Source organism: Carcharodon carcharias, chromosome 1, assembly GCF_017639515.1.
Source record: "Carcharodon carcharias isolate sCarCar2 chromosome 1, sCarCar2.pri, whole genome shotgun sequence".
NCBI lineage: Eukaryota > Metazoa > Chordata > Chondrichthyes > Lamniformes > Lamnidae > Carcharodon > Carcharodon carcharias.
This window is the reverse complement of record NC_054467.1, coordinates 174,763,606-174,783,846: the sequence shown is the minus strand read 5'-3', so window position 1 is coordinate 174,783,846 and position 20,241 is coordinate 174,763,606. Positions and strand designations below refer to the sequence as shown.

Sequence of the window (20,241 nt, the reverse complement as noted above, 5' to 3'; positions counted from 1 at the left end):
CCTCAAGCACAAGCACCATGCCACGCATTGCCTTATGTATCTCGCCACAGATCTTGCTGCATTTCCAGCATGTGTTGCCTCATAGACGACTCCAGAGACACATCATCAGCCACCAACTGAGCATGTGCCTGATTTCCTGCAGTCCTCCGACTGCCAGCGCCATGGGCAATCTCTGTCTCTGCAGATACCTCAAGCGAGTGCGAAGTGCCCTCACCACTGTGCCCCGGGAAATTAGCCAATGATCTAACTCCCACTGAGGTGCTAGTTTCTGCGCTGGTGCCTGCTAGGCAGAGATGGTGTAACACTGGTGATTCCATTTCCTCTGGGCCCTCAGGAATGAGAGGTGACCCCTGTGCCTCCTCCTCCCGGCACTGCTCCGGTGTTGCTGAAAAGAAGAACAAGGACATTTGATTAGTTCAAGTGGAGACAATGTCAATGTGCATGCCTGTCCCCCGGATCATTATTCATTCATCCTTCCATAATCAATGGCCAACCCACGTTGGAAGCTTCAATCGCTGAACATTCAACAGTAGGATAGTTGCTGGGACACACATGGTGACCTCAATGCACGGCAATCTTACCTCCCCGTGGCACCCCAGCCTCACTGTCACTGGTGGAACTGGACACATGGCGCTTCTCCAGCTCTATCACCTCCTGCTCGTATCTGGTGATTATGGCCAATTGGGCCTGACCTCCACCAGTCCACATCCGCTTGGCAGTGTTGTGTGCAATCTTCTCCTGTAAAGGAGAGAAGAGCATTGATGAATCCACCCTGTACCTGGATTCCCATCGCACCCCTGCCAATCCAGCCAGAGTGGGACATTGCAGGGCTTCAGTGCTTTGTCACACTGCAGCTGTCGTACACTCACGCCAAGAAGCCAGAGCTGACCCCCCTCCTTGCCCAAATGCTGCCTCCATTACATTTGCCACCACAAGGTCTAACCTTGCAAAGCAAGGAGGCACAAGCATGTGGAACGCAAAGGGCAGCAAATGGCCCTGCCACCTGGAAGCTCCCCTCCCAGCATGTTAGCACGTGACTTTGACGCATTTTGCAGTTCCAGCACTCTGCCTAGGTGCAGATCCTTGAAGATGCTCCCAAAACAGTACTGTGGGTGTCAGTGTCGCACCTGCTGCAAGTGCAGAACCCTCTCAGGGTGAACTAGGCAGAGCAATATCTGCTGGCCCGCTCAGTGAGGGAAACATGCTGTGAATGATTCAATGCTTTAACTGCTCTCAGAGGCGTTGTGGGGGGGGGAGCCTGCCTGCTGTGTTAATTCCCCTCTGCCAACATGGTGCTCACCCTTCCCGAACGCAGGAGGTCGTTGAAACGCTTGCAGCACTGGATCCAGGTGCATCGCACCATGTCATGGGAGCTGACTGTGGGGCCTCCTCCTCCCGTCCCTAGGAACAAGGACCTCCCGCCATGCTGCCACCACCTCCAGGAGGGCAGCTAGGCACTTGTCAGAAAAACGAGGGGCACACTGCTCCGCTGCCCTACCCTCCTTCCTGGCCTGCTCTCCAGTAATGCTCTGGGGAGCCCTTCAGTCAGCCATGACAAACAGCCTTTGGAAGGCTGCCTGCGCTCTATTTGAACAGGCCGTCGGGTCGCCATTGGACCATTGGTCATTGCACTCCCGCCACCGCCCACCCACTCCCGCTGTCCTCGGGAGCCGCAATTCACTCTGGGTGGGCCTTAATTGGCCAGCCCTTGTAAAATGGTGGCGCAGAGCTGATCACAGGCAGCATTTGGCTCCTTGCCCGCCCGTGCCTGCTCCCGAAATGCCCGCCCGACAGGGAGAAAATTCTCCCCCAAAAGTAGTAACTGGAGTGAATGACAAAATTAAAGTTACATGACCAAAAGCCAAATTATTGCCAGATTTGAGAGTTGGTGAGCCGGTCAGAGCGCAAACATTCAGCACACTCAACAAATGTCAGCCCACTTGGCAACTTGGAACCTGTGTCAAGCAGCTATCATCTCAACTGTACATGGTGAAAATTAACCAGATATATTGTTGCAACCACAGGCACATACGTGCTACCAGAGAAGCTGCTCCTTTACAGCAGGCTGCTGATGAGGAAGCGTTGATTTCACCAACTGAACAAGGAACAGAATAAAAACAAAAACAAAAAAACTGCGGATGCTGGAAGTCCAAAACAAAAACAGAGTTCTGTCGAAGGGTCATGAGGACTCGAAACGTCAACTCTTTTCTTCTCCGCCGATGCTGCCAAGGAACAGAATGACCATCAGCCCCTGAGGTCACCTGCTCCCCAACAAATGCAATTGTGCACAAAGACATTTCTCCAAACCTTCCCCTTTTCATAAAAAGGAGAAAAGGACATTGCGTACGGACTAAGCATAACTTTGATTTCATAAGTTAGGGAGACTCCACTTCAGGGTTCTCTCCTATCTGCTAAAAGGCAATAATCCCAAATTGAATAAATCTTTGGAACTGTCTATAAAGTTCAGCATAAATACATGGCAACCAATTGGTTATTACCAAATCAAAGCTGAGTGAGGAAACGACAGAATTTACATAAATGCTTAAGTTGTTTCTTAAATGTAAATCAAATTGGAAACCTATGTAAACATTTCAGCGAAGTGAATAATTCATAATGAAATTCTCATTCTTCCTCATTTATGTTATTAATTATGAAAACAGAATTTAAAAACCCTTAATAAATCTGTTTATTAATTTTGTGGGACCATTCTAAAAAAATATTTATGTTGCTGTCTGAAAGAGCCATCCGTTTTGTTCCATTCAAATCAGGATCCTGAACTTTATAAATAGGAGGCTTAAAGTATAAGTAAGTTACGGTGAGCTTCCATAAAACACTGGATTGGCCTCAACTCGGGTATTGTGTCCAATTCTGGGCACTACACTTTAGGAAGGATGTGAAATTTTATTTTATTTATTCATGGAATATGGGCTTTGCTGGCTAAGCCAGCATTTATTGCCCATTCCTAATTGCCTTTGAGAAGGTGGTGGTGAGCTTTCTTTTTGAACTGTTGCAGTTTATGTGGTGTAGATACACCCATGTGCTTTTAGGGAGGGAGTTCCAAGATTTTGACCCTGTGATAGTGAAGGAATGGCGATATATTCCCAAGTCAGGATGGTGAGTGGCTTGGAGGGGAACTTCCAGATGTTGGTGTTCCCATGTATCTGCTGCTCTTGTCCTTCTAGATGGCAGTGGTTGTTGGTTTGGAAGGTGCTGTCTAAGGATGAGTTCCTGCAGTGCATCTTGTAGATGGTATACACTGCTGCCACTGTGCATCAGTGGTGGAGGGAGTGAATATTTGTGAATGTGGTGCCAATCAAGTGGGCTGCTTTGCCCTGGATGGTGTCAAGCTCCTTGTGTGTTGTTGGAGCTGCACTCATCCAGCTAAGTGGAGAGTATTCAATCAGATTCCTGACCTGTGCTTGTAGATTGTGGATAGGCTTTGTGGAGTAAGGAAGTGAGTTACTTGCTGCAGGATTCCTAGCCTCTGACTTTCTCTTGTAGCCACATTTATATGGCTAGTCCAGTTCAGTTTCTGGTCAATGGTAACCCCCAGGATATTAATAGTGGGGGATTTAGTGATGGCAATACCATTGAATATCAAGGGGTGATGGTTAGATTCTCTCTTATCTTTGCCTGCCACTTGTGTGGCGCAAACGTTACTCCCCACTTGTCAGCCCAAGCCTGGATGTTGTCCAGATCTTGCTGCATTTGGACATGGGCTGCTTCAGTATCCGAGGAGTTGTGAATGATGCTGAATATCGTGCAATCATCAGCAAACATCCTCACATCTGACATTATGATGGAAAGAAGGTCATTGATGAAGCAGCTGAAGATGATTGGGCCTAGGATAGTACCCTGAGGAACTCCTGCAGTGATGTCCTGGAGCTGTGATGACTGATCTACAACAACCACAACCATCTTCCTTTGTGCTAGGTATGACTCCAATCAGTGGAGAGTTTTCCCCTGTACTCTCATTAATCCCAGTTTTCCTTGATGCCACACTTGGTCAAATTCTGCCTTGATATCAGGAGCAGGAACTCTCATCTCACCTCGGGAGTTCAGCTCTTTTACCTATGTTTGAACTAAGGCTGTATTGAGGTCACAACCTAAGTAGCCCTGGTAGAACCCCAACTGAGCATCAATGATCAGGTTATTGCTAAGCAAGTGCCACTTGATAGCACTGTTGATGACCCCTTCCTTTACCTTACTGATAATGGAGAGTAGACTGATAGGGCGGTAAGTTGTCAGCTTGGATTTGTCCTGTTTTTTGTGCACAGTCATACCTGAGCAATTTTCCATATAGCTGGGTAGATGCCAGTGTTGTAGCTGTACTGGAACAATGGCTAGGACGCAGCAAGTTCTGGAGCATAAGTTTTCAGTACTATTGCCGGAATATTGTCAGGGCCATAACCTTTGAATTATCTAGTGCCTTCAACCATTTCTTGATATCATGTAGAGTGAATCAAATTGGTTGAAGACTGGTATCTGTGATGCTGGGGACCTCTGGTGGAGGCTGAGATGGATCATCCACTCAGCACCTCTGGCTGAATATTTTAGCAAATGCTTCAGCCTTATCTTTTGCACTGATGTGCTGGGCTCTGCTCATTGTTGAGGATGGGGATATTTGTGGAGATTCTTCCTCCTCTAGTGAGTTGTTTAATTGTCCACCACCATTCACAATTGGATGCGGCAGGGGTGCAGAGCTTAGACCTGATCTGGTGGTTGTGGAATTGCTTAGCTCTGTCTATCACTTGCTGCTTATGCTGCTTGGCACATCATCCTGTGTTATAGCTTCACTAGTTTGACACCTCATTTCTAGGTATGCCCGGTGCTGCTCGTGGCATGCCCTCCTGCAATCTTCATTGAACCAGGGTTGATCACTTGGCTTGGTGGTAATGGTAGAGTGGGGGTATGCAGGCCATGAGGCTACAGACTGTGGTTGAGTACAATTCCCAGTCTTGAGTTGTTAGATCTATTCGAAATCTATCCCATTTAGCAAGATGATAGTGCCACACAACACGATGGAGGGCATTCTCAATGTGAAGATGGCATTTGAGGATGGCAGGTTGGCAAGGATGATGTCAAGTATGTTTTCCCCTCTTGTTGGTTCCCTAATCACCAGTCTAGCAGCTATGTCCTTAACGACTCAACCAGCTCGGTCAGTAATAGTGCTACCGAGCCACTCTTGGTGATGGACATTGAAGTTCCCCACCCAGAGTACATTCTGCACCCTTGCCACCCTCAGTTCCAGTGGTGTTCAACATGGAGGATTACTGATCCATCAGCTGTTTGGGGGGTGGGGTGGGGTGTGCGGTGCATGGTAATCTGTAAGGTGTGATTCTGTGAGGCTGACTATGTCAGGCTGTTGCTTGCATTGTCAGGGTAAGGTCATCCACATTTTTAAATTTTCAAGACGTTGTTGGCAACACGTTGCTCGCATGTGGTCATTGAAAAATCATCGGTGTGAGAATTGAGTAAAGTGGCAGTCCATTGTTGAGGAACTGGGATAAACTGACTTTATTGCCAAATAGACAGGTAGCTGCATGTTGCTCAGCGTTGTCCATACCAGCTGTGTTTTGAGACAGGGGAGGATCCTTGTGCACTAGAGCACTGGTCTGTCCATTCGATCTTAATCTGGTACCACTGGATGAAGCATGCATATCGCAAATCCTACCAATTGGTACCTGAAAACTGTCGTGGGGTCCAGCAACCAATTTGAATAAAACTACTGTCCATTTTAGACAGGAGTGCTGCCACCCATTTCATAAATCAAGTCAGGTAGACCTTATGCAGCCAATAGGCAGTAGGATTTTTAAAAATTTACTGACCCCACCCCTCCCCCGCCTATTTATGAGCATGAATAGGGCCGTATGCAGATGAAAATTGTCATCCATGTACCAACACCAATCTATTTGTACCAATGCATTGACATCTGCTTCCAAGATCATACTATGATATAAAATCTAAGCAAATGCATTTCTGGTTCAGGAATTCTATACTTTCCCTTTGTTTTAAAAAATTGCTCGAGACTTGAATCTTCAGGCAGGCTCAGTTCCAGAGAGAGCCTGCTGTGAGAAACCAGCTTGTGAGATCAACCTGTTGAATAGTAATCATGCTGATGCTGCAGCTGACATGCTATAGTCACTGCCATTGAACCACTTGAGAGTGGCTTTCCTATTATTTTCTTTACAAGCCAAATTTAAAAATGTATTGTGCTCCCAAACAGAATTGGCAAGGTGATGATATCAACATTCTGTCATATCATTGTGCCCCGGGTATTTAATCACATGGCAAAGCACTCAGTAGAACAGCAACACTCTCCATTTAAGCCAGTTCCTTTATTATTTGACATTTCGAGTCCTCATGACCCTTCGACAGAAGGGTCATGAGGACTCGAAACGTCAACTCTTTTCTTCTCCGCCGATGCTGCCAGACCTGCTGAGTTTTTCCAGGTAATTCTGTTTTTGTTTTGGATTTCCAGCATCCGCAGTTTTTTTGTTTTTATCCTTTATTATTTGTCTAGTCTCTTAGCTGAATGAAGTGAACCTACAACCTCTATTGTTTCCAGGGCAACAATGATTAAATCTGACTATGTGGCCCTTTAGGCCTACCCATGTTAATCTCAAACATTTCATTTAATTTACTGTCTGACATTCTATATTGTGAGTCACATCAGATACGTGGCTTTCTACACATTGAGACCAATTTATGAAATGCACTGTCTGGGAAATAAATGCATGGGCCATTAATGTTAATTTGTTCAGCTGCTATGGTGCAACAATTCCTTTAATTGTACATCTGGTTGTAAAAGGACATGCATTGTTCATTTTAACATAGAAACTCTGAACACTATGTAATTACTAACAGTGTATTTGGAATAAGCTTATAAAACATAGCATCTCAGTTTTTAATTTTCATCACAGCTTTTAATTTTTCACCTTTGCAAAGTGCTAATCGTTGCTCAAGAACACACAGCACAGACAAGTTTACAAAAAGCTGGTGATAAGCTGGCTTTAGTTTTTATATTTATTTGGGTCATCCAGATAGCTGACATCAGCAGAGACTGATCACAATAACAGTTTGCACTTATGTAGCACCTTTAAAGTAATGAAGTGCTTAGCAGAAGTGGAAAAAAAACTGGAGGCTGAGAAATAGAGGAAGATGACTGAACACCAGATCAAAAAGGTAGGTTTTGAGGAGGTTTTTGAAGAAGCTATAGGAAGACAGAAAGACCTTAGAAGTTCCACAGTGTGGGGATGAAGGTCCTAAAGACAAACATGAACTGAAGGCAAGGGGATTGCAAGGGAAAATGCTAGTAACTTGCACAGGAATAGAAGGGGAATAGGACTTACTGTGAGGTAGAACACAAATGGCATAATTTTTAATTGGTTGTGATTTCTGAATGATAGAACCCCAGCAAGGTCAGCAAGGACTAATTGAAACTGGAGGTGAAAAGGCTTGTTAAACATTTGAGTGACAGTCAGAATGAGATAAGGAGGCAGGGGATGTTACAGAGATGAAAATAGAGGCCCATGTCTGCTGGACTGGGAACTTTCTTGGTTGCTGTGCATTACAGCTAGGACATACACTATTGTTTCTTTTAGTATCAATTATGCTGAATTCATACTTCTTTCTACTTCCCCTGCTTCCCCCTGTACGTTACATATAAATATTCTTGTACATCAGAGGTTATGGAGCAGACGTGAACCAGAATTTCACTGGGGTCCGTTCTGGGATCTGCTCTACTTTAACAATATGCCTCAACCCTAAACTCAGAAAGACACTGAATCCTAACTGCACCAATGTGGCATTTTCTAACAGTAAAATTTAATTCAGTGTTAACTAATTTCACTAAAAGTGAATTGTGGATCTGTACCCACATTTCCCTAATCAATATACATATGAATTAAGAGCAGGAGTAGAGCACTCAGTCCCTTCAGCCTGCTCCACTGTTCAATAAAACCATGGCTGATCTGATTGTAACCTCAACTCCACATTCTCAGCTACCCCCGATAACCTTTCACCCCTTGCTTATCAAGAATCGAGTCATCTCTGCCTTAATATTCAAAGACTCTGCTGCCAGTGCCTTTTGAGGAAGAGAGTTCCAAAGAGTCATGACCCCCTGAGAGAAAAAATGTCTCCTCATCTCTGTCTTAAATGGGCAAACCCTTATTTTTAAACAGTGACCCCTAGTTCTAGATTCTCCTACAAGAGGAAACATCCTCTCCACATCCACCCTGTCAAGACCCCTCAGGATCTTATATGTTTCAATCAAGTCATCTCTTAGTCTTCTAAACTCCAGCCGATACAAGCCTAGTCTGTCCAACCTTTCCTCTTACAACAACCCACCCATTCCAGGTATTAGTCTAGTACCCCTTCTCTGAACTGCTTCCAATACATTTACATCCTTCCTTAAATAAGGAGACCAATACTGTACACAGTACTCCAGGTGTGGTCTCACCAATACCCTGTACAACTGAAGCATAACCTCCCTACCTTTGCACTCAATTCCCCTCACAATAAATGATAACATTCTGTTAGCTTTGCTAATTACTTGCTCTACCTGCAAACTAACCTTTTGTGATTCATGCACTAGGAAACCCTCTGCATCTCAGAGCTCTGTGACCTCTTACCATTTAGATAATATGCTTCTTTCTTATTCTTTCTGTCAATTTCACATTTCCCCACATTATATTCCATTTGCCAGATCTTTTCCCACTTATTTAACCTATCTGTGTCCCTTTGTATCCTCCTTATGTCCTTTTCACAAATTAGTTTCCTACCTATCTTTGTGCCATCGACAAATTTACCAACCATACCTTTGGCCCCTTCATCCAAGTCATTTACATAAATTGGAAAAAGTTGCAGCCCCGGCTCTGATCCCTGTGGCATACCATTTGTTACATCTTGCCAACCAGAAAATGACCCATTTATGCTTACTCACTGTTTTCTGTTAGCTAACCAATTTTCTGTCAATGCAAATATGTTACCCCTACACCATAAGCTTTTATTTTTTGCAATAACCTTTGATGTGCCCTGTTAGAATAGTGTCAATCCCCCTCACTATACTATCCCCTACTACCACTGCATTCCTTTTTGCTCCCCCCACTTGAATGGCCTCCTGTACCATGGTGCTATGGCCTGTCTGCTCATCCGGCCTGTATACCTCACTTTCATCCACAGAGGTTGCAAGCCCGTCAAACCTGTTTGACAATTGCAAAGGCTGAGGCTCCTCCACCTACTGCCTGCTCGATCCCATTACCTGCCTCACTCACGGTCACACCCTCTTGTTCCTCACTGCTAAACAAAACAGACTACCCTGTTCTAATGGGTATGGCCATCTTCTGGTAGAAAGTGTCCAGCTATCTCTTTTCCCTCCCTGATGTTTCACAATGTCTGCAGTTCAGCTTCCAGATCAATAAGCCTGATCCAGAATTCCTAATTTTTATTCCTAATATATTCCTAATTTGATGGTACTATCAAATTGGGTAGTGCAAGTTTGCTAATCTCTCGCTTTCTTTAACATGCCCTAAAAGGGCATTGGCAACCAGGGACCTCCACATTAATCTTGCTCTGCAGGTGTGGATCATCTTTATTGGTGGTACAGTCATCCAGTTTTTGAGGGTCTTTAGAAAGATAATTCTTTGTCCACCTCGATCTCTTTTACCATCGATCTTTCCCATCAACACCAGACTTTCGAAATCATGGGCCAGGATTTTACGGCCCCTCCCGCCCAGCGGGATATTATGGTCCCACCAAACTGAATGGAGATTTAAATGGCTCGCCAATTCCGCCCTGTGGAGACACACTGCAGTGGGGCCAAAAAATCCTGGCCATGATTTCTTATTACGCACCCAAGAAATCCCAACTCTCCCTGATCTTAGTCAGCAGAGTTCTTCTGGTCTCAGATTTTACTAGCACTTCTTCATTGGTAATGTGACTTGCCCAAGAAAACTTAATTATTCGCCTCAAAAATCACAACTCTGCAGCCTTGATTCTTCTCTGCATTGCTTCACAGACCAGTCAACACTCACTTTCGTCTGTCAGAATTTGTATGATGTAGCATTTTGCCAATAGGAAAGAATAAAATAAGTGCCAAGTCTCTGCTGGATCAGTCTTATAGATCTTCCAATAGCTGAGCAGTATTGTAAAGTTGTAGAAGCAGATCTGCTTGTCCTCTTGATTGTGGAAGGATGGAGGAAAGCATAATGAAGAGGAAAAACAAGAAAAGTGACAAAAAAGAAAAACACACAAACAGTTGGAAGGTTGATAATATTTGTAAAAATACTGCCAAACAAGTATGGAGGAGTAATAGTGTTTCTTCTGTGCACTGTTTGGTGTGCTCTAACCAGGTATTTCCATTATACGGTAGTTTCTTCTCCACTTGCCATACTGTTGACTTCAGTCATTACAGGCTGAGACTACCTGAAACGACTCCACCATAAGAAAATAGATGGTTTCATTTTAAATTACACTGCAAATATTAGTGTAACAGCATATGATACAATCTTATAAAACTCCTGAAACTTATTTTTCCTGATATATATAAATGATCTAGATCTTTCCTGATATATATAAATGACTAGATCTTGGGGGAGAAATTTCCCTATGGCGGGCAGGGGTGGGAGCAGGTAGGGGCAGGCATGGAGCCAATCACGTGCACCACCTTTTTATGCGGGAAGGTCAATTAAGGCCTGCCCAGCGTAATACGTGGCCAGTAGCACTCAGCACTACCTGTGCGGACAGGAGGAGGAGAGAAAGCTGTGCTCTTTCATGCATGCATGTGAAAGAGTGCAGCAATCTCCCTGAGGGACGAACCTGCCTCGGGGAGATTGAATGGATTAGAAAACTTTTTAATAAATAAAGTAAAAATTTATTTAAACATGTCCCCTCATGTGACAGTGTCACATGAGCTGGGACATGTTTGTGAAGTTAATAAAATTTATTTATTTATTTTATAAAAGCTTCAGGAAACCTCTTCTTGCCTGTGAATGAAGTTTTCTGAAAAATGCGAAGGCCACTTGGGCTCTTCGCCTGCCCACCAACCTTAAGGTTGGATGGTAATATTCTTAACAACTGTAATTACTTTTTTAATGGCCTTAATAGGCCATTGATAGTTCGGTGGGCGTGCAGCCAGCTCCAGCGTGCACCCGCCGAACGATATATTGAAATGACACGTGATGACATGGGGATATACGCCCAACGTCATCGCGTGTCATTTTACGCATTGGCGTGTTGGGCCCGCCCCCGCACACTGACCGGAAGATTCAGCCCGAGGTGTGCAGGGGACAATTTCAAAGTTTGTGGATGACACAGGAGTTGGGAAAATAGTAAACTGTGAGGAGGACATTGTAGAACTTCAAAAGGACATTGCCACATTGGTGGAGTGGGCAGGTAGGTAGCAGATGAGGATCAATGCGGAGAAGTGTGAGGATAAACTTTGGTACAAAGGACATGGAGAGACAGTATAAAATAAAGGATACTATTCTAATGGGTGTGTAGGAGCAGAGAGATCTGGGTGTATATATACATAAGTCATTAAAAATGGCAGGACAGGTAGAGAGAGCTGTTTCTAAAGCATACAATATTCTCGGCTTCATTAATAGAAGCATAGAGTACAAGAGCAGGGAGGTTGTGATGAACTTATATAAGACACAGGTTAGACCTCAGCTGGAGTATCGTGTACAGTTCTGAGCGCCACACTATAGGAAGGATGTGAACACATTGGAGAGAATGCAGAAGAGGTTTATGAGAATGGTTCCAAGGATGAGAAACTTCAGTTATGAGGAAAGAAGGAGAAGTTGGGACTGTTTTCCTTAGAGATTTGTTAGAAGTTTTCAAAATCATGAGGGTCTGGACAGAGTAGAGAGGGGGAAACTGTTCCTGCTCATAAATGGATCAAGGACCAGAGGGCACAGTTTTAAAGTGTTTTGCAAAAGAAGCAACTGCGAGGTGAGAAAAAACTTTTTCACACAGTGGGCAGGATTTTCTGCTTGACGTGCGGGGAGCGGGCCCCGCACATAAGCACATAAAACGACGCGTAGTGACTTCGGGCGAGCATCCTGAAGTCATCGCGATATTTCACTGGGCAGGCGCATGATGAAGTTCAACACATGCCTGCCATTAATTAACGGGCTAGTTAAGGTCCTTAAGTCATCAAACAACAGCAATTTTCAGGCGCTTATGTGATGTTCAGTGCAATGGGCAGTTGGGTAAGAGACGTTTTAATCAAACTCATCCACGGGCAGGATATGAGGGCTCAGTGGGGTTGTCAATCTGTTGTATGAAGTATTTATTGCAGAAAGTTTTTTAAACTTGCCTGTGTGATCTGTAACAGTTCAGAACAAATTCCAGCAGCTTTCTCTGTACTTTGAACCTCCAGGTCAGCACTCTGCAGTCAGTAATCTTTATCAGGCCTGCAGCTTTCCGGAGGCCTCCCCTTAGCCTGGGTATGGGTTCCAACATCTCCACTGGAGGCAGCTGCTCTGAGGAGGCAGGGAGGGCGAGAATAAGGAAGAGGCCAGGAGTGGACATTCAGCCTCCAGGGGAGCTACCTTTGGGAGGAGAGGCGCATGCACAAGGGTCACAGGGCCAAGAGGTGGACCAAGGTGAAAGGGGCCGCAGAAGATGCCACCATCCTGCTGCCAGGGTATACAGGCGGCGAAGCAGCTACCTCAATATGACTGAGGTGCAGTGCCGAAGGAGGCTTCGATTGTCAAGGTAGACGGTCAACTACACCTGTCAAATGATTGGCCCTCAGATCTCTCCTAGCTGTGTGGACGGGCACCCCATGCCAGTGGCTCTGAAGGTCACAGTTGCCCTCCACTTCTATGCCTCTGGCTCCTTCCAGGGTTCGGTGGGTGATCTTTGCGGTGTCTCCCAATCAGCTGTCCACACTTGTGTCAAGCAGGTCACAGGTACTCTGTTCGGATGTGCATTGAACTTCATCCACTTCCGCTGCGATCAGGCAAGTCAGACACAGCAAGCCAGAGGCTTCGCGGCCATTGCTGGCTTCCCCCGCATCCAGGGAGCAATAGACTGTACACATGTGGCCATCAGGGTGCCAGCAGGTGAGCCCGGTGCCTTCGTCAACAGGAAGGGCTTCCACTCCATGAACGTGCAGATAGTGTGTGACCACAGGATGCTGATTCTATAAGTCTGTGTAAGGTACCCAGGCAGCTCCCATGACGCCTACATCCTCAGAGACTCCCAGGTGCCGAGGCTCTTCAATGCTCCAGTCCGGCTGGATGGCTGGCTGCTGGGTGACAAGGGCTATCCGCTCAGAAGGTGGCTCATGTTGCCTCTCCACCCTCCAATATCAGAAGCTGAGCAGTGGTACAATAGGTGCCATACCTCCAAAAGGGCTGTGGTGGAGAGAGCCATCGGTCTTCTCAAGATGTGCTTCCGATGTCTGGACCGCTCAGGGGCCGCACTCCAGATTGTGTCTCGGTGATAGTGGTGCTTGCTGCGCTCTCCACAATCTTGCGCTGGAAAAGGGGGACGCAGTGGATGATGAAGACGTTGACACAGTGGATGCAGCTGCACACGATGAGTCCAGCACTGATTCTGAGAATGAGTAAATACAGGGGGATGCTGAGGGGCTAAACGCTGACCCAGGACTACACCAAGGAGGCAGGGACACCCGGGAGACTTTAATCTAACGAACCTTCAGCTAGCCCCACACAAATGGATCTTCAGGACCAGCCTTGCCTGGCGCTTCCATACTCAGCATCTAAGTGCTAAATCTGCAGCAGGTCATCAGCTGCAACTAAAGGCTTTGGACATAAACTTCAATGTCGAAACAAACACTCATGACATTTATCTTAAACATACAAATACAGAACAAAGGAGCCACCCTCAGCCATGGTAACGCATCTGGTTTTTATTTTAACCATCAGAAGTTCTCACAAATCCAAAACAAAATGTTAATCAAGCAAAAAAAATTATAAGTACCTAATCTTGGGCCAACACAAAAGTACCAGTGAGAAACCCATTGTGTGCCTAAGGTGCCTTATGTTTTCTTTTCCGGGTGCTACGTCTTGGTGCCGCCTCATCGTTCTGAGTGGCTTGTGAGACAGCCTGCTGACTCTGCTGTCCTGTTGGCCTCGATGACCTTAGTGGTCATCCTCTGGCCCATGGAGCCTGTGCTGGGCCCGCATGGGAGGGATCTGCCAGTTCCACAGCTGGGATCTCCCCAGTCGTTGCAGCCTCACCCGATGAAGCGATCACTGGGAGAGGGGTGGAGCAGTTGGCGCCCATATCAGGAGCACCATGAGAGGAGCTGCAGATACGACAGGCAGCTGCTGCGCTAACGTGAGGTCGCTTCGGACCTCCCTGCTCACCGTGGATGGGTGGGCAACGAGCTGGGAAGCTTGAAGCCTACACCATCTCCCACATTGGCAATGACCAGCTGTGGCCATTGGCTCTGTGAGGGCTTGCAGGTCCGAACGTAACCCCAGGAGAACCTGATTATTTTCCTGGAGGCGCCTCTCCACAAGAGTCGCCACTGTCTCCATGGAAGAAGCATGACGCTCAGCCATGAGGCTCAGTGCATCAGTGATGCTCCGCGTGGATTCCTCCACCACAGACACAAGCAAGGCATAGCCTCATGTATCTCCCCCTGATGCCCCCGCACATCCGGCCGTATTTTCTGCAGCTGCTGCGTTGCGGACAACTCCAGAGGTACCATCACGCACCGACTGAGCATGTGCCTGATCCCCTGCAGTCCTCCAACTGCTGGCGCCATCAGCACTCTCCGTCTCTGCCAGCTCCACCAGTGATTGTGAAGTGCCCTCTCCACTGTGCCCGGGACTAGCCGATGTTGCATTGCCCACCGAGGTGCTAGTATCTGCGTTGGCGCCTGCCTCACAGAAGTGGTGTGACGCAAGTGACAGTTGAGGACCCTCAGGTGTGAGAGGGATCATCTGCAGTTCCTCCTGGCAGACAGGCTCTGATGATGCTGAAATGAACAACAAGGACAGTGGATCAGTTAGCGTCTACACAGTGACACACTTCATCCCTTTCCCCAGGCTCATTATACGCTCAACCTTCCAGAACCTATGGACACGAATATTGGTGGGGTGGCTAATAGTGAGGAGGATACTCTTACATTACAGACGGATATGGACGGGCTGGTCTACAGGAATGCCAAATGGAATGTCACGTGGATAAGTGTGAGGTGATGCACTTGGGCAGGACAAACAAGGCATGGGAATACACACAATGAATGGTAGGACCATGAAAAGTAAGGAGGATCAGATGGACCTTGCTGTGCATGTCAACAGGCCCGTTAAGGTAGCGGGACAGGTACATAAGGTGTTTAAGAAGGTTAATGCCATACTTGCCTTTATTAGCCGAGGAATAGAATATAGGAGCAGGGAGATGATGTTCCAAGTGCAGAAAACGCTGTCTAGGCCACAGCTATAGTTCTGCGTGCAGTCCTGAAATGTGCTTCACTGGAGGGATGTGAGTGGAGAGAGTGCAGAGGTCGGTGACCAGGATGCTGGCTGGGCTGGAGAGTTTGACTTATGAGGGGACAGAGCATAGACTGGGGTTATTTCCCCTGGAGCAGAGGAGATTGAGGGGTGACATTATTGAGGTTTATGAGGGCCATAGATAAGGTCAACAGAAAGGAACTTTTCCCCTTGGCAGAGGGATAGATTTAGGGATAATTAAACAATTATCAGTGCTATGGATATTGGGAGGACATAATGAATGTCACTGTTGGCCTCAAATACCTGGCCATTCCACCCCAGCCTCACCGACACTGGTTGACCTGGGCGCATGGCGCCTCTCAAGCTCCAGGACTTCCTGTTCAAAGCGGCTTAACATCATCAGGTGAGCCTGGCCACCTCCAGTCCTCGAAAGCCCAAGTGGCATAGATTTAAGGTAAGGGGCATGAGGTTGACAGGTGATGTGATGAGCAACTTTTGCACACAGTGGGTGTTGGGAATGTGGGACGCACTGCCTGAAAGGGTGGTGGACGTAGAAACCCTCCTAACACGTAATAAGTATGTGGATGTGCAGTTGTGATGCCATGGCATACAAGGCCATGGGGATAGTGCTGGGAAATGGGTTTAGGAGACTTTGGAAGGTGTTTGACGTGCACATCCTTGAAGGGCCTTTTTCTATGATCCACATTTCTGACTCTATCGGTCTGTGACCAAGCAATGTTGCAACAATAACAAATTAAACAATTATCAGTGCTATGGATATTGGGAGGACATAATGAATGTCACTGTTGGCCTCAAATACCTGGCCATTCCACCCCAGCCTCACCGACACTGGTTGACCTGGGCGCATGGCGCCTCTCAAGCTCCAGGACTTCCTGTTCAAAGCGGCTTAACATCATCAGGTGAGCCTGGCCACCTCCAGTCCTCGAAAGCTCAGACGCATTATGAGCATTCTTCTCCTGAATAACAGAGAAGACCATTCATTGCGGCAATTTGCACAGGGACTCTGCACGCGCACGCCACACCCCAAACACAGTGGCCCATTTTAGGCTTCCAGTGCCTCCTCTCCCCGCTTATGCTGATCATTCACACAAAGATAGTACGCCTGCTCCCAACACCCCCCAACGGCCACCTTGGACACATTCTGCATGCATCACTTTAGGAAACACACGGTCTTTGCTCCTATAACAAGGAGGAGCAAATATATTCAGCATCGAGGGCAGCAGATGGTTCTTGGCCATGAGACCTTGAGACTCCCCTTCCACAATCTCATCACCGTGAACAGGTGTTGGAGTTCTGAGTATGCACCTAGCTGCATCTCCTGCAGGTTGCATCCAGTCTAGTCATGTGCGACTAAGAGCAACACATGATGCGGGGGAGACTCATCTCCTCAGGAGCCCCTCAGGCTGATCTAAGCATGGGCACTATCTGCTTGCCCACCCAGCATACAAGAAATGCCCAAACATGATTCAATGCAGTCACAAAAGTAAGACTTGGGGGATGGGGGGGGTGCTCAAAGGCTAAGGCTACCTGCTGGGTTAAATGCCCAATGCCAACATGATACTCACCCTTCCAAAGCGCTACAAATCGTTGAAGCGTTTATGGCACTGCATCCAGGTGCGCCGCACCACATCGCGGGAGCTCACCACCTCCGCCATCTCCTCCTAGGCATGTTTGGTCGTGTGTGGGGGGCCTCCTCCTCCCATCCTGGAGGACCAACACCTCCCGCCATGCCACCACCTCCTCGAGGAGGGCAGCAAGGCAGTCATCAGAAAAGCAAGGGGCGCATTGGCCCCCCGCTGGCCTGCCCTGTTCCTGTGGCAGACCCTGCAGCCTACCCTGCTCCTGTGGCAGACCCTGCAGCCTGCCCTGTTCCTGTGGCAGACCCTGCAGCCTGCCCTGCTCCTCTGCCCTTCCCTCCAGCGTGCCCTGCTCAGACAATCCCCTGCAGTGTGACCTGGAAGTGGCCATTGTGAGCAGCCTACAGGAGACTGCCAGGCCTTCCTTTAAACAGACTGTGCATGCCTGCCACAGCCCTCGGCGCGGTCCCAATTACGGGCGCCCATCGGGTCCGCGGCTGCTCCAGCTCCGCCCGCCCGACAGGCAGAAAATTCTGCCCAGTGAGTAGTTAGGGTTTGGAAGTGTGGCAAAGGCAGGTTCAATTGAGGCATTCAAGGGGGCATTGGATGATTATCTAAATAGAAACAATGTGCAGGGTTACGGGGAAAAGGCAGGAGATTGGCACTAAGTTAAAATACTCAGAGAGCTGGTGCAAACACGATGGGCCGAATGATCTCTTTCTACACCGTAACAGTTCTGTGATTTTCAATGGAAGCTTTTCATTAAACAGCAAACAAGGGAATTCTATACAGATGCATTAGGTCATATGCTAATATTCACAGCCTAATATTTAGGTGACACTTAATTTCCTTGTTGGAAGAGGTTCATCAGATGATCTGTTAGTTTGTAGCTGCTGAGGGAATTTCAAGGTTCTTGATATTAATTCTCTGTCACAGTCTGACAACAGTTTAATGAAAAAGTAGGTCACCAGATGTATGATTATTGAACAGCTATTTGTCCTTTGATATACCATATTGACACAATAAAAATAATCAATCTTTCAAGATTGAGCACTATTTCATCACTTTGCATCTGAAATCATTTACGGAAAGGACATAGAAAAAACACATCAATGGTTTATACTCAATATTTTATGAAGGGAAATACTCCATGATGTGACTTAGCAACTGTATCCCATGGTCCTTTCTGATGGAAAATTAAACAGAAATACTGTGGGGATATCTAGAACCGCATTTTAAATGGATTAACTTCTTTGGAAGTAAGTGGTTTCAAATTTGTGGCTAAAAAGATATAATATTTTATGAAGTAAAATGCAGAAGATGTGATATCATACTGGTCATCCATTACAAGAAATGCAATTTGCTTCATCCCTTCCCTTTGTCGCACATTCTTCCCCTCCTTAATCTAACCCAAGTCTGGTAAGTAATCCAGTTGACAGGTTCTACTCCTTCTTATCTCACCACTCCCAGTATTGCAAACATTATCCTTAAAATGACTTATAAGTCACCATGTCATAGAAAACGCTGTAGAATTTATTAAGATTGGAGTATTGGAGAAAGAAAGCAAGAGCCAAATTGTATTCTGAAAGTTTTACCAATCAGAAATCCAAAAACATAAATATAAATATAGCCCATCTTTCTTAAAGTGTTGATTTTCAGATAATTTGCTGTGGAGAAGTATTATGTTTTACATAATGTTGGTATATATATTTTAACAAAAGTAACAAACCTCTCTACTGTATTTTCTAATTTCCTCTTAGGTCAACCCAAATCAAGACATACTCCTGGGATAATGCTCAGGTTATACTGGTTGGCAACAAATGTGACATGGAAGATGAAAGGATAGTATCTATGGAGAGAGGAAAACAGCTGGCAGATCAACTTGGTATGTTTCGTCAATGCAAATTGCCTTGTTTAGCTGATCTATAATGCATTTTGTTGATGACATATTGTTACAAATTCAAGTATGTACTCTCTCAGTGTACCTGAGAGATTGCATCAATCATCCCTGTAAATGGTCTGGACGTCATACTTTTATACAAGGTGATTTGCAGTGCTCCTATGATAATGCAATTTCGAGAGACCTGAATTGGATATTCAAGGGCAGGATTTTCCCCTCAGCGAACATGCATGGCGGGCCGGCCCGGGAGTGGCCACACAGCAATCTGCCGCCCGCGATCAGGCCCTGACCACAATTTCACGCTGGCTAGCCAATAAACGGCTAGCCAGTGTGAAACGCATGCTGAAACGCTGGGCACTGCCAGGGTAGGGGGGGAGGAGAGCGAGCACGGAAGTTAGCGCAGGTTCGGGGGAGTGCACAGTGAAAGCTCCCTGAAGGCAGAGAGCTGCCTCAGGGAGCTGAAGTGTTTTAAATCAATCAATAATGTTTTAAAAAATCCTGGAAAAACGTCCACACAGCAGACTCAATCACCCGATCATGTGGATAACAAAAATGCTGTACCAACATTTTTATTTTATTTTTAATTGACATCCAAAACCTCATCCTGCCTGTGGATGAGGTTTCCACAAAAATCCAAAGTTTTTCCCATCCATAAGGTTGGACAGGCAGGGAAAAATTCACTTCAATTAATTGATTAATAGGCTTAACAGTCCTCTTAATTGTCGGCGGGTGCACTGCCAACTCTCGCGTGCGCCCACTGGCCGAAACATCGTGCAAATGCGCGATGTCGTCGGGATGCTCGCCCAACATCATCGCACACTATTTTGCGATCGTGCGTGTTGGGCGCGTGCCCACACGCCAAGCTGAAAATGCTGCCCCATGTCTTTTGCATGTATTCTACTTCAATCCTTCTGAAAGTGGATTGGGCAAACAGTTGATGAACTGAGTGCAGATATGAATTGTTAAGCTGCCTAATTCATAAATAGAGCGACCACACAGAACATTTGTTATACCTAGGATGCCATAATTCAATCAATCCAATTTATCATATAAAATAAAGAATTATGCTATCACACATTGGCGCCAATCTTCTGAGGAGTGGCAACCATTGCTGATTTGCCGCTGCGTCTGTAAATTTCCCTGACCCAACGCTGGTCCACACCTCTACCAGGGTCTTCTAGACTCAGCTGTCCCAGAAATGTGGAGCACAGCACTCCTTGGAGAATTCCATCAGATCGTAGCAGAATCAGGAAAGACAAGACAAGCCCTCTTTTTATCACGCCAGCTGTAGTGTGGGAAGTTTAAATGT

At 46.4% G+C, this 20,241-nt stretch overlaps 1 protein-coding gene across 2 annotated transcripts in view; it reads left to right on the top strand.

Annotated features, from left to right (window-relative positions):
* Positions 1–20,241, top strand: part of rab3c (RAB3C, member RAS oncogene family) — a 275,929-nt gene that overhangs the window by 239,809 nt on the left and 15,879 nt on the right. For both annotated transcript variants that reach the window (XM_041189110.1, XM_041189101.1), the window contains one exon: positions 18,793–18,917. In XM_041189110.1, the coding sequence (XP_041045044.1) occupies positions 18,793–18,917 (125 nt within the window). The remainder of the gene's footprint in view (positions 1–18,792; positions 18,918–20,241) is intronic.